At 37.1% G+C, this 15,082-nt stretch overlaps 1 protein-coding gene across 4 annotated transcripts in view; it reads right to left on the bottom strand.

Annotated features, from left to right (window-relative positions):
* hiw (MYC binding protein highwire) overlaps window positions 1-15,082 on the bottom strand; it is a 1,043,263-nt gene that overhangs the window by 625,088 nt on the left and 403,093 nt on the right. For all 4 annotated transcript variants that reach the window (XM_090372846.1, XM_090372865.1, XM_090372875.1 and 1 more), the window contains exon 30: window positions 9,638-9,734. In XM_090372846.1, the coding sequence (XP_090228972.1) occupies window positions 9,638-9,734 (97 nt within the window). The remainder of the gene's footprint in view (window positions 1-9,637; window positions 9,735-15,082) is intronic.

Raw genomic sequence — 15,082 nt, 5'->3', positions numbered from 1 at the left:
AGCAGAATGTAACAGTCTGCTCCCAACATAATTGCTGATATTCTTCAGAGGATATTTAAGATCATTAAGCAGATTGTTCTGTTCTGGAAAATTTAACTTTGTATCTAGTACTAGAACAAGGAATCCAATATTCAGCAAGTGACAAGTTCTGATCCTAATTTTTATTTCTGACTACTGGTGTATTTTACATTTTCTGCAAAAATGAATTGCAACCATTTTTTTTTATTTAAAATGCAGCATTCATTTTTATCTGTTCACAGTCATATTTTATTTACTATTGAATTTTGTAGTTGCTCTCTACAACACATAACTTTGGGTTTATATATAGTTAGATCATCTGCACATAAGTATCTCTTTCTACAAAGTCTGCTATTTATCATGTTATATGGTTTATTCTGATTGCAAATAAGATAGTATTAATAGTGTATAACAGAGCTATGATGCTTAATACAGGAGTTCTCGCTTTACGAGTTCCCGGGTTGATGAGTTTTTTTTTCTCCAAGTATCAAGTATCAACAAAATTGAAAATATGAACATTGATTGCAAAAAATTAAGGTTAAACATTCATAAATACTGCATTCCAAACCACGTGCATAGCTATACAATACAGTGTACCCCGCTTTACGATATTAATCTGTTCCAGAGACACCATTGTATGATTAAAATATCGTAATGTGAACCCACTAACGCATTGTTCTTTGGTAATTCATTTCAAGATTTCAGAAGTTGAAATTTTCGCTGTATAACTAAGCTATTTATTTTTCTAAAATTTCATTTTTTAGGTCACGAGTGTGACCTTAAGGCCATATAAAAGGTTGTGAGTGTTGTTGTAAATTGTATTAGTTACCAATTCAAATCATTAAAATGCACTACACTTTAATCGTTATCATATGTTCCGTTATAAGAATCAAATTTGAACGGCTTTGTGATATTTTTCTAAAGCGTATTTCTGGAGGACACGACCATAAAACAATAAAAACAATTTGCACTTTCCGGCTTATTGGGCCTTTTTGTTACTACAAGCAATTATAAACATTTAATAAACTCGATCCTCTTGCATTTGCGAAAATACCGATAGCTGGAATTGTGTGGTTTTTTTACGCTATTATAGTGAAATGTGTTTCCCCTTTACTGAAATCTTCAATCAAATAAAAAACATAAATAAATTTTCAGAATCTTCTCTTCATTCTTTTTTTTTTTTTTTAAGCTTTGTAAACTTGTTAATCCATTCGAATCGTGTTAGTTGCAATTTGTGTGTGCTGTTAAAAAGTGCTTATGCATGCAATTGTGGAATTTATAATTAAAATTCCACGATTAGAATTTATAATGAGTGATCAATGAGTGCATTTAGTCGTTGATGATGAAGAATGAACATTCTTTAACATTTGTAAGTCGTAAATAATTTCTCTATTATTATAATTTGCTTGATTTTACAGGCTACGTTTTCATTTCTTTCGATAAATCAATCATTGTTTAAACAAACTAATTAGCTAACTAATTTCATTGTTGAGAAAGTAACCCCTACGTTTAACCTTATGTCTATGGGAAATAAATTCCAGCTTTATGGGCACACGCTAGGAACGAATTAACTCGTCAAGTCAAGAACTACCTGTACATTCTACATTCATATCAATATTTGTAGAAGAATAAGAGAAATTTGCCTCAATATTATATGTAGAACACTTCCATATGATACCAGAAATTAAAACATAAAAGATAAACGCAAAATTATTACAGTAAAAAATCAATTGAAAACAATTAAAAATAAATTAATTAAAAATTCGGAAAACAATTTAAAAAGTTACATGTAAATTTTAAAAAATGATTTTCCTTTCTGAAGCCGACAGTGATTTTTGACCATAGAATGGAAATTATTGAGTATGTGAGTTTGGATCTTAAATAGAGATTATTTGTTCTCGCGCATGTGCGTGTGAAAGGCAATGATTATTCTTCATGCTTGTGTGCAAAAGACCATGAATCGGAGATTAGATATGGACGGTGAACATTAACAGAATTCTCATGTAATTTAATTTCAATGGTTTCTGCAATTAAGTCTCATATAATTACATTGGACACTAAGTATTTTGGCCTCATTAAATAAAAATGTATGGTTTCATTAACGGCATACAAAGCTAATTCTGACATGCCTGAACGAGAAGCACGTACTGAGGATGCGTGCTGTTTTACTCTAATATTCAGCAGGAATACATAGATCCTTGGTAAGATGAGTCACAATCACTGCAAGAAATGTTTATACCAAGTCATTTATTTGTGTCACAAAATAGGAAAGGACAGCAATTGTTCAGTGTAGCATGTAATTTTCATATTGCTCAGTATCTTTAAAGAATCTGTTAAGCTGCTTGTGCCACTGTTCAACGTATGGGGCAGAAATGAAGCATTTTTTTGATGTTACTATTGTTGGTTGGTGTAGTTTTTTTTTTTGTATCTTATCCTTAGCTTGTACCATTATTCGGTTTAATACAATAATAATTAATTTCTGGAGAATATCATACAAAAGTGTTCTACTTATCATATTGTGGTAAATTTCTCTTATTCTTCTACAAATATTAATATCAATGTAGAACGTATTGGGCTTGCAGCTCTGTTATATACATTCAAATAACAGACACATTAACAGATTAAAATTCGTATTTTAAACTCTTGTTGACTATATCATTCACTTCCTTTCTCTCCAAGCATAACCTATCGATACACACAATTATGTGTGTATCGATAGGTGCATAATTATATTAGATTAACACTAAGATACTCGGCCCAAATTTACCATATTTCTTTCCCAAAATATTGCCTTCAAAATAACATTGTCCCAAAATTTGCCAGGGTCAATTTAAATCATAATATTTCGAGCAAAAAAGCAATTTGCATTTGCCACATCATGTAATATAGTTAAACTTGCCTTAAAATTTCGTTATTCCAATAAACAAATGAACTTTTCCCAGGTTAGGAAACTTTGCAACAAATTAAAAAATTATCTACATTCTACATCCAAATGATTGGTTTGTATTGAAGACCCCCATAGATTTACAATGTGAAGCACAGGACACACAAAGAAAAAACAGATACATTAACAAACTGAATATATTATCGTGGGTATCAAGACAGGTTCATACGAGTACAAACACATGCTCGTGAGCTTTTGACCATGTGCACACAAGTTCTTTGCCGCCCCCTCTACATGCATACAACATGGTAACACACAATCAGAATGCTTCAGCTAGTGCTTGAACACCCCAACGTGCAATGTACCGACATATCAACAGGTTACAAATCTTTCCTCATATATGCTATTGCAGGACCAAATTCCAAAAGGATTAAATTATAATTTACCACCTTCGGAAGTACCTAAAAAACAGTTCGTAATACACATTGAATTTGGTCTGCATAATATTCCACAAAAAAGATTTATTCATTCAACAAGTTAACCAAGTGGTGAATAACATAAAAGACACGCGACTTCCTAAACTGAATAGACATGAAAGTTCAGCTTTATGTGAACTTTGAGAAAATAAAGACATTATAATTCAGAGAGCAGATAAAGTAGATACAGTTGTAATACTCGATAAAACTGATTATATAAATAAGTTAGCTTCAATTATATCAGATACCTCCACTTATCTTGAAGTAGACCAGGTAATATTTACCAATTTGGTCAGTCGGTACAATAAAATGTTAACCACATATCAAAAAAAATGACTACATTACCATGTTTCAGTTAAAGGAATTGCAAGCCAGAACACACAACGCTCCTGCATTTTTCAGTTAAGTAAAGCTGCATAAGACCAGATTTCCTATTTGGCCCATTGTTTCTTACAGTAACTAAACATTTTCATCCTTAGCCGAGTATGTATATAGTATTATAAAACCTTTAGGCAGGTGATACAAGATATCCAATTTAAGATTGTGGCCAGACCAATACAGAAATTATATGCTATACTGAACAATTGCTCAGACCTTTCCTGTTTCACAATGCAAATAAATGACTTGTTACAAACATTTCTTGCAGCGATTGTGACTCATCTTACCAAGGATCTATGCGATTCCCACGGAATATTTGAGTAAAATAGCACGCATCCTCAGTATGTGCTTCTCATTCAGGCTTGTCAGAATTAGCTTTTCATGTTGTTAATGAAAACCATACATTTTTATTTATCGAGGCCAAAATACTATTGTCCAATGTAATTATACGAGACTATTAATTGCAGAAACAATAAAAATTAAATTACATGAGAATTATATTAACATTTGCTGCCCATATCTAATCTCCAATTTATGGTCTTTTGCGCAAATGTGTGAAGACAAATAATTGCGGCCTTTCATATACATGCGCAAGAACAAATGATCTCTATTTAAGATCCAAGTTCACATACTGTGTAATTTCCATTCCTGTGATCATGACATACAGTCAAAAAACACTGACAGTTTCAGGGAGGAAAATCGTTTTACAAAATTTATGTGTAACTTTTTACATTCATTTTTAATTGTTTTAAATTGATTTTTGGCTGAACTCCAGTATAGGGTACACTGCTGAAAGCGAGGAGAGATGGTGGTGATTGACAGGTGAAGGCACCTCCCACTCAGTGCGGTGATTGTTGTGGAGGCATTTTCTTTCTGATTGTTTTGTGTCATCGAGGTGGGAGATGCTTAGCTTAGGTAGGGTGTTTATCCCCCATTCCGCTGTTTTTGAATAGGAAAATGAGTTTGTAACCTAAAAACAGTGGCAAGTGGGGGCAAAAACACCCTAGGCACATCAACCTAGGAGGACAGTGGGCAGAGTCAACTTGTCAATCACTGCTTTCCCACTGTTTTGCTAGCTGCCATGTTGGATGGAGTACCTTAATCTGGAGTTTTACCTGATTTTTTACTGTAATAATTTTGTGTTAATCTTTTATTCATTTTAATTTCTGGAGAGAGTATCATAAAGTGTTCTACATATCATATTGAGGTAAATTTCTCTTATTCTTCTACAAAAAGATGGTATTAAGTGTAAGCCCTGTGGAACACCTTGCCATGTATAGATGCAGGATGGAATGCAATTAAAATGTATTGCAAAGGTTCCCTGATATAAAAAATTCTGAATCAATGTTTGTAGACAGCCTCAATGTTCCAAATCATTAGATCATATAAGATTCCATATTTCCAAGTCATATCAAAGGCCTTTCTGATGTCTAAGCACATCATTAATATATGTTCATTCCTTAAGAAGGCATTATCGATGTTAGACTCTACTTTTACCATGAAGTCTAGCATTGATCTATATTTCCTGAAATCATACTGATCTCAGTTAAAAGTTTTTGGGTTTCTAAAAATTATATTAAATGACCACGTATTATTTTCTAAAATTTTGGACAGGCAACTGGTAAGAGCTAGTGGATGGTAGTTAATTGGATTTGGTCCTTTCCTGGTTTTGAAAAGCCAGTACTATAGAGTGTCACCAGTTTATGGGGTAGGTTCCTTCTAAAAATATTTTATTATAAAACGTTAGTAGAGCAAGCAGTGATCCCTTCAGTAAGCTGTTGGATCATTTAACAGGTCCTGTCTGGACCTACTGTACTTGGATTTGCTTTATAGTGCTATATGTAGCTTGGTTATGGGGAGAGGCTGGTTATATAACATTTTTTAAGCAGTGTAGAAATTTTTTTTTTCTTTGTTTTATGAACAAAAGAAGGATGAGGAATATGGGGATGTGGCAAAAATTTTTTGAAGGTATATCCCACAATATTTGCAACCTGTTGTGGCTCTGTGATGCCTTGTAATTCTATTTTAAGATCAAGGTTGAGGTTTTCAAAATTTTTCCAGCAATTTGCCTGATTTTCTTCCAAATGATGCAAATGTCAGTAGGTCTGTTTACTAAGGTAAACAGACTTACTGACATTCAGACCTACTGACATTGACATCTGAGGAAGCAAATTACATTCAAGACTCTTTTTGACTTTTCCACTTAATATTTAGAGCCTTTGCCCTTGTCTGTTTATAGGTTTATAGGGAAAGGTTTTTAGGGAAACAGATGAATAATTTTGATATCGTATATTTGGATTTCAGGAAAGCTTTTGATACAGTTGCACATGGAAAACTACTGTACAAATTGGAGCAGTACGGCATTAAGGGCAAGTTTTGCAATGAATAAAAGGATGGTTGAGTGAGAAAAGACAGAGTGGTAATCAATGGACACTGCTCTTATTGGATTAATGTTATTAGTGGAGGCCCATTGTTGTTTTCTATATTTATCAATGATACTGATGAAGATATATCAGGCTTAATGTCCAATTTTATAGATGATACAAAGGTTGGCAGGGTTGTTAATGACAATAATAACAAACTGCTGAGGCAACAGGATCTAGAAAAGTTGAGCAGATGAGCAGAGAAGTGGCAACTGAAGTTTAACATTGACAAATGAAATGTACTGCATATGGGTAGCAGCAACCCCAAAGAAATGTACAAACTATGTGGTACTACACTCAGGGTGGTAGAGAATGAAAAAGACCTGGAGGTAATTGTGCAGTCAGAGATGAAGTCTTCTGAGAGGTGCAGTCATGCTACCAGGACAGGTCATGGGGTCATGTCAACGATATACATGAACTTTGATAGTAGGAATAAGGAGGTGATTATCCCTTGGCAAGGGTTGGGCCACACCTTGAGTACTGCATACTGGTCTGGAGGCCTCATTTTAGGAAGGTTGCAGAGTTGCTGGAACGAGTAAAAATAAGGGCAACAAGCTTGGTGAGATGAACGAAGGAGGGGTCCTCTTACCAAGAAAGGCAAAGTTCTGCAAACTGCAATGGCTGTAGAATAGGCACCTACGAGATGATCTGATTGAGGTGTATAAGGCCCTGAATGGTTTAAGCAAGCACAATGCTGATGGGATTCTTCCTCTAGCTCAGCTTACACACCTGAGGGGGCATAAATTCAAACTGAGCAGATAGTTGTAGAATAGATGCACAGAAATTTGCCTTTAGGCAGCGGGTTGATTGCTGGAACAAACTTTCATCTCTCATTGTGGAAGTTGATAGCTTAAATAAATATAGGGCAGAACTGGAATATTTAGAGCAAACAGGTGGGTGAAATGGGAAGTTTAAGAATGCTGTATAAGCTTGCTTTCTTGCAACATAAGCCTTCTACTAATACAAAAGTGATTCCTTGTTTTGCTATATAACAATCATTATTCCACCAGTATTTGTATCGCACATGGTTTTCAACTTTCGTCTTTTACTTTTACTGCACCGATAGTTTTGTGTGTTATATATGCAGCTGCTTCATTAGTTCATATGACAACCTTTGGGCCATTTTAGAATAGACCATGATCTCAGTCTATTCTAAAATGGCACAACCTTTATATTTTTCCTAGTTTGCTGCTTTAAATTTCCAATTTTCCTGTTGTGTGCATATTAGAGCATTCCCTGTGATCAACCTACATGTGATTAGATAGTGATCACTATTATGGTGGGGGGAGTCAATTAGAGTTGACCATTCTATGGCATGGTATAATGCTGGCGGGCAGATAGTGGGATCAACTGCTGAACTTACTCCAATGGGCAGGTGAATGTCAGTATCTGCATCTGTATTCAAGACAGGTTATTTTTATCAATAAGTTTTTCTATCATTTGTCCTCTTTTATCCAGCCATTGAGATCCCCATAAAAGATGATGTCCATTAATATCTCCCATAGTGCAAAATGGAGGAGGAAGATGAATTAAGAAATCTTCCATATCTTGATATAAACAAGCACAATTTGGTGGCAGATACAAGGTGTGGCAATAAAGTTCTCAGGTCGGTGCTGGTGCAGTCATGTTCAATGATTTGAAAATAAACAGAATATGTTGCAGTTCAAACTTCCTCCAACAGATGGTGGTAAAGAGATTTTCTAGTAGGCTGGCAGGTTGCAAGTAACAACCAGTTTTGTTAGTAATGCTTATGTTCCATGTCATGGTTTTGCAATGGAGCCACAAACCAATATCAAATTCGATTTTAAACTGATAAAATCTGCAAGAAACTTATGAAATGTTAAAAACTGTTTAAGGTGATTAAATGTTATGTTTTACCACTGTGTTGAATGAACTTTTATTAGAATAAGCAGCATCTGGAGCGAGATGTGGTGTCACACAGATATTAGGAATGCAGAATTGGAATTTGGGGAGTACAATGTGTACAGAAAGGATAGACAGGATAGGAAGGGAGGAGGGGTTATGCTGTTAATTAAGAAAAACAAAATCAAAAGAAGTGCATCCAGTTGATAAAAAAGATGGACAGTGCAATGTTGAGTCAGTTTGGTGTGATATAAGAACTGCAAAAGCAAAAATAAGAGTAGGAGTGTGTTATAGGCCTAATGACTCGAATGAGTACAATAAACAATTATACAAAGAAATGGATTGGGCTAGTAAATCCGAATGTCTTATAATGGGGGATTTTAACTTCCCATGTATTGACTGGAACTTGTGGTTTGGTCACTCGCACACTAGTAAAACTTTTATGGATCAATACTCTTGATCTGGTTATCAGCCGTGATCATTTGTGTATTAAGAATTTGCAGATAAAGGAACCACTAGGTGGCAGCGATCACAGTGTACTGATGTGGGATTTAATTAAAGATAGAATTACCATCAGGGGTAAAGCAAAGGGTTTTTGCTTCCGTAAAGGTGAGTACAGTGGTCTCAGACAGTTTTTAAATTCAGTACAGTGGGATCGGCTGATGATGTTACCAACAGCAAATTCTAAGTGGGAAGCATTCAAGGAATTAATCGTGGAAGCTACTAAACGTTTCATACCTATTAAGAAATTGTTCAAGGTTTAGGCTTAAATGGTTGTAAATGAATTAATGAGACTCGTAGCAGAGAAAAAAAAATGCATAGGATGCATATAAATTATCAGGCAACACAGAAGCCTATGACAGATATAAGCTAGTCTGTAATTGAGTCACAAAGAGGTTAGGCAGGCGAAGGCAAATTAAGAGAAATCTTTGGCAAAGGATGCTAAGAAAAACAGCAAGGATTTCTTTACTTATATAAACTCTAAAAGGAAGGCGATGAATGAGATTGGTCCACTTGATATCGATGGTTCGACTGTTGATGATCCTGCTCAGATAGAAAACAAACTGAATGAGTATTTTGCATCTACATTCACAAATGAGGAGTTATTAAGGATTGAAAATGCCAGAAGGTTATCAAGTTGTAGCAGAGTGTGATAATATGCTACTTGTTTGTAGTATAATGCTGAGGCAACTCATGACTACCTATGACAGCCTCACTATTTGAAAGATTGATAACACGTAAAAAGATTTCCCACTTTCAGTCAAGCTTTTACCTTAGTTTAACCTATTCTTATGAAAATCCCATAGAAGTGCTCCTACGATAAGTATGTTAATTTTTAATCTATAAAATGTTTTTATATTAAAAGTTCTAATGAATTTATGACAAAAGTTAACTTGGCCATAAAATTCATTAGAAGAATCTTAACACACAAATTACATCTTTCTAACATTTTCATTGAAATCACTTACACAAACCACAGCTAGAAGCTCATTTTTTTAAAATAAATATTCACTAAACATTATAAAATAAGGAATGCACATTTATCTCTAAGAGCAGCTCCTAACAGTTTATGAATTAATCTTTCTGAAACTTACTGGTGTTACAGTCTTTGAAAACTCTTTACTGAGCACACGAACTGGCTCCAACTGATCAGGAGGCCTTGAAGATAACTGATTATCAGGTGTAATGACCCTATAAGCAAACAAAAATCACATCACAGTTTAATAATTTAAAAGTCCTCATGAACTGTAGCTGTTATTAAAAATTTCCCGGTCAGTAGTAAGTATTAATTTGTCCCAGAAGATCACTATTATAATGATCAATTAATTATAGTCAGCTGTAATTTACTACTCTCTAGCTACCAATTGAAAAGAACGGAATTCTATTCTTCACTTCCCTTCACACCTTCTTTCAAAGCTCCCCTCCTGACTAGATTTTTAAACTGCTTAAAAAAGAGTAAGCCACCGTCCCCTATCCCTGCATTATTGGAATTGTCTCCAGTAATAATGATTTTAAGAGATAACACATCACAGTTTCATTAAATTACGATGACATTTTGCTTTTTTTTTTTTTTTTTTTTTTTTTTTTTTAAGTACTGTAGGCATTGACCGCAATGGTTATGAACTAAAATGAAACAGAAAAACTTACACATTAAACAGAAATAGTATATAATCATTACATATAATCATTACAGGAAACTGAACCTCTTGCAGGTTCAGTTCTAATATCTTATAGGACCTCTACATTACTGAACTACATTTTAATTCAATGTGGCAAAGATTCAACTAATGACCAAACAGGAATGTAGTGTAAGTTAAACCATTACTGTGGCAATAATTTCTCTAGTTGAGAGCAGAAGATAATATATCCACACAAGTTCAAATGCATCTCATAGATTTTCAGTGAGGCTCAAACCTCAAAATTGGAAGAATAAATTTCTTAAATATATGGCAACCTTTTGTCATCCTTGCAGATATATTTTTGTATCTAATTAACGTCATGAGATCATTCCCCACACAACTATTTCAACCTCATGCAGCTTGTACAATAGGAAAAACATATGATGGAACCATCATCTCCACATTCTATTCTATTATTCAGGATTCATTAGACCACAGTATCTGTTTCCAAATCTCTACAGTTCAATCACGCTGATTCAAAAACAGGAGGAGTCTTTGTTCATGATTTCTTGCTGAAAATGAACAGTTTACTCATAACAAAAATCTAACAGAACTAAGTCTGTTAGAGATTGCTTGCAGTGCTGGGTGACACAGTATGGGGAATGCTATTTTCACCATATTTTGGTTCTCCCATCAGTGTGAAATAACACGAACAGAGAGAGTTGTCAAACCAAGCAAACCTTATCCAATCCTCCATTGTCCAGCGTTGGTGTTCCTGAGTCCACTGTAACTGTGCTTTCTTGTTTTTTGTTGATAGGAGTGGAACCTGGTTCAGTCATTGGCTGTGATACCCCATCCATTACAGGGTACAATGAGGTGAATGAGGGTGTGAATTCCAAAATACCTCTTTGGTTACTACTGTTGTATGGGGTTGTTATTTAACTGACTACCTTTTTGGTTATGCTGCATGTCTTGTCAGCCTCCAGTGACCATTCACATCAGTCAGCTCTTCTGGCAACAGGATCACCACTGGCTGGATGTTATTTGGTTACCAAACTAATTTTGATACACCCAAGACACAGTCACATGCAAAACCCAGTGGGGTTGCAGTTTACAAGATACTCATATTGGAACATCTAGTATCATGCATTCAGAGTCACTTAAATCAGTGACTTAACCCCTTCCCTTTAAGACCAACCCATTAACAACAAGGGAAAGAGGCTATTATGGAGGATGACGTATGATAGTTTGGACAGGCATAACATGCAACGCAGGTATGGAGATCCGTATCTTTGAGATAAAAATCACTGCAACACAAAATACTTGAGCCCTGTGTTTTTTTAGGGGTGCAGTAAACTGCCAGTTACTTCTAATGAACAATAACACTCTACCCATAGATTAAATTTGGAGGACTTGCTTCTTCAGGATAAGAATATCCAGGACCATACTTACACTTCCCGGAGCCCAAGGCGCTAAGCTCTTGTGGTGCCCCCCCCCCCCCTTTAAAGATACCAGAGTCAAAAAAAAAAAAAAAAAAAAAAAAAAAAACACTTGCATACATAAATATAATCAGAAAAAAAAACTATTTTCACCGGTCTGTTTAAACACAAACATTGGAATATTGTGAAATATAAAGAACAGTACTGAACTAAACTCAGTCTCTTATTTAGTCTTTACTTCCTCTTCTCCTGTCCTTGCACTTTTATTTTCTTCATTTATTTTTGCTACGTGCAAAAAAGGCAACAGACCATTTTTTGTTTTCGAATTTGATCCCCCTTTTCTCGTTGACTCTTTCATTTAGATGCTCCAGATTCATAATTTCGCTGCATTATTAACTGCTAAATTAAACTAAATTTTACAGTTTTCGGATCTCAGCTTATATAGATTCTGAAATCTATGGATGGTCCAATTAAAATAGTTTCCATAGAACAAATAAAATTTCCATATAACAAACAGATTGAGAGACCTGGGTATGTATTGTTCACACCTCTGGCCTTTAGGCAATAGAGCTGCTGCTGCTGTAGAATGCACTAATTAAGAACTAAAGGGACATTCCACAATTTAGTGGTGTCCGTAACACATTTACAACGATTCCCACATAAGCCTCCACAACAGCCAACCACTTACAGACCGATAGCTTTGCTACCAGTGATCAGCAAACTATTTGAGAGAATGCTATATGCCCGAATTGACACACATTACAAGAGTGCTGAACTGCACATGTCTACCCAGTTCGGCTTTAAGCCTGAGTCTTCGACAGTAGAGGCACTTAGACATCTGCTGCACGGTGTGGCCAGTTGCAACAGTAAATACTACCTAATCATCTCCATAGATTTTGCCGGGGCTTTCGACACCATTTGGTGGCCAAGTGTCCTGGCAAGGCTAAGGCGGGCCAACCTTCCCTGCAATTTGTATCTCACTATCAAGTCTTACCTTACCGACAGGAGTATTAGTGTCGTGGCACCCTATGGTAGGGTAAACCGCCGTGTCTGCAGGGGTTGCCCCCAGGGTTCTGTCCTGGGGCCGCTGTTGTGGAACATTGTCTTGGATGAGTTCCTGGCCATGGACCTTGGTGACGTCCAAACCCAAGCTTTTGCCGACGACTTAATCTTGAAAATTGCTGCCGACAGTAGAACCCAGTTGGAGGTAAAAGCAAACCATGCCATCAGGATACTACAGGACTGGACCATCTTACACTGCCTAAAAATCTCACCAACTAAGACATCCTCAATCTTACTGAAAGGCTCCCTTGACCTGCACAGGCCACCTCAAATAAAGGTGAACAACACCACAGTGAAACTCCAAAGCCAGCTTAAGTACCTGGGGGTGATATTAGATTGTAATCTTTCCTTCAAGCAGCATCTCACACATTTAAGAACAAAGATAAGGAAGTACTCTGCACTGTTAGCACGTGTGGTTCGTCGGGACTGGGGACTTAAACGTCGCGTGCTCTCCTTATATTATAAAACGACATTCCTACCAGCTATAACATACGCCTCTGCGGTTTGGTATCACAAGGCATCAACCGCCGTAAATAGACGCATAATCGACTCAATCCATAGAACTATCCTGTTAACCATTACCAGAGCCTGTAGCACCACTAGCACTGTTGCCCTACAGGTCTTGGCCGGAGCCCTTCCCCTTGACCTGGACATCATACGTACTGGAATAGCCTATTATATAACCAAAGGAATGCCTTGCACCCACCAAGACTACACAGTGGATAACAATGCAACCCACAAGGCTGAAAAGAACAGGCTGCAGAAATACCTAAAAGAAACCTGGCAATACCGCTGGACAAACACAACAAAAGGGAACATCACCAAAAAGTTCATCCCGGACGTAGACAGAGTATACCCCATTCTTCCAACCTGGCTGCAACCCGGACTTTACACGACCTACCTCCTTACGGGTCATGGGGCTTTCAATGCAAAGCTTACAGCATTGGGAATAGTGGAGGATCCGCGTTGTACTTGCGGGGAACAAGAAAGCTGGGTGCACATTATGTTTGAGTGTGTCCAATACGAAGACCTTAGATGCAGACTAATAACTAGAGTTCACTATTTACCGAGGGATCTCGAGTCACATCTACTAGATACACAAGAAGAATATTTAGCCTTAACTGATTTTGCCCAGGGATTATTTAGCAGGCGCCAAACACTAGCCGCCATATACCGAAGACCTTAACGGAATGAGACAAAACAAAACTGCAAATAGCTGCGAGACGACACAGAGGAACCGACTATACAGACCTTGGACTGACTACAAAATGCACTAGGAAAAGACAAGTGACAATAGATTGTCGAACTACAAGAGTCATGATTACCGCCAATAGAAGCGAAAAAACACCTTTAAATAGTCGTGACATCAGAACAAAGGGACACTGCCCCAAGACCTTGCAGCATAGACCCACTACATAATGACAAGAGGTAGTGTGAGGACTATCAAACATCACGGAAGGGATAAAACCCCATAATGACAGCCAATAGACTTGATGACCCTAAGATAATGACCAGAAAATAGGACCCAGACCACATGCAGTCTGGAAGGATGACATCTCAGATTTAACCCCCTATTAGTGTCCCACCTAGATGAGACTCAACGGCCAGCTTTTTAGGGCCTGCAAACTGATGGAGACGACATACGGTGGCACTCTCCCGCCGGAACAGCCTATTGGCGACCCAAATCCGCACTCTCTTGAGCGGATCTTTCTTTCCAAACTCCTGGGGAGGAGAGGCTTGCCTCTCCTTGCCTCCCCAATTTTTTCACTCTGGTGGGGCACGGGCATGCCTCACTACCTGCAGGGGCCATCTACTCTGTCGGCCCCTTATTTCCAATTTCTTCCCCCCAGTCTTCATCCTCCCCCCAAACTTTTGTCTTGCACAGCGTTTAGCCCTACATGTCAAAATCAAAAGAGAACATCAAAATTCTTGCCCGAACCTATTTGGTTTTTAAAACTCACTTTCACCGCACAGCCCCACGTCGCGCAATATTAATACTAACTTGTATCACTAATATCAACCTCGATTTTTTTTTTTTTTTTTTTTTTTTTTGGTCCTAGCCACTAAAATCCCAGGAAAGTAAGTGGCAAGACCAGCCAGAGTACAAATATTGGTAACACCCGGCCGGCCTCCCTGTGGCAGGTATTGGTAACGTCGGGTCTCACTAGGGGCCCGGCGGCTAACAGGCCGGACGAACAATGGGCACAACAAACTACACAGTACATATCCCACACACTTTTAAATCTCTGGCTTGTCCGATACAGAGAACATACGCGGAGATGGGAGAAATCCCAGGTGCCGTCAGACCCCGAACATACCTAATACCTAATACCTAATACTGTACCAAGAAATCGCGCTAGTCACCTGATTTCTTGTGTTCACAGCCAGTGGAAAAGATTAAGGTATATTCCTAATGCAG

Source organism: Mastigoproctus giganteus, chromosome 1 (genome assembly GCF_048544385.1).
Source record: "Mastigoproctus giganteus isolate SK-2022 chromosome 1, ASM4854438v1, whole genome shotgun sequence".
In the NCBI taxonomy this organism is placed as follows: Eukaryota; Metazoa; Arthropoda; class Arachnida; order Uropygi; family Thelyphonidae; genus Mastigoproctus; species Mastigoproctus giganteus.
The sequence above is the reverse complement of the archived record's forward strand: the minus strand, read 5'-3'. Positions and strand labels throughout refer to the sequence as shown.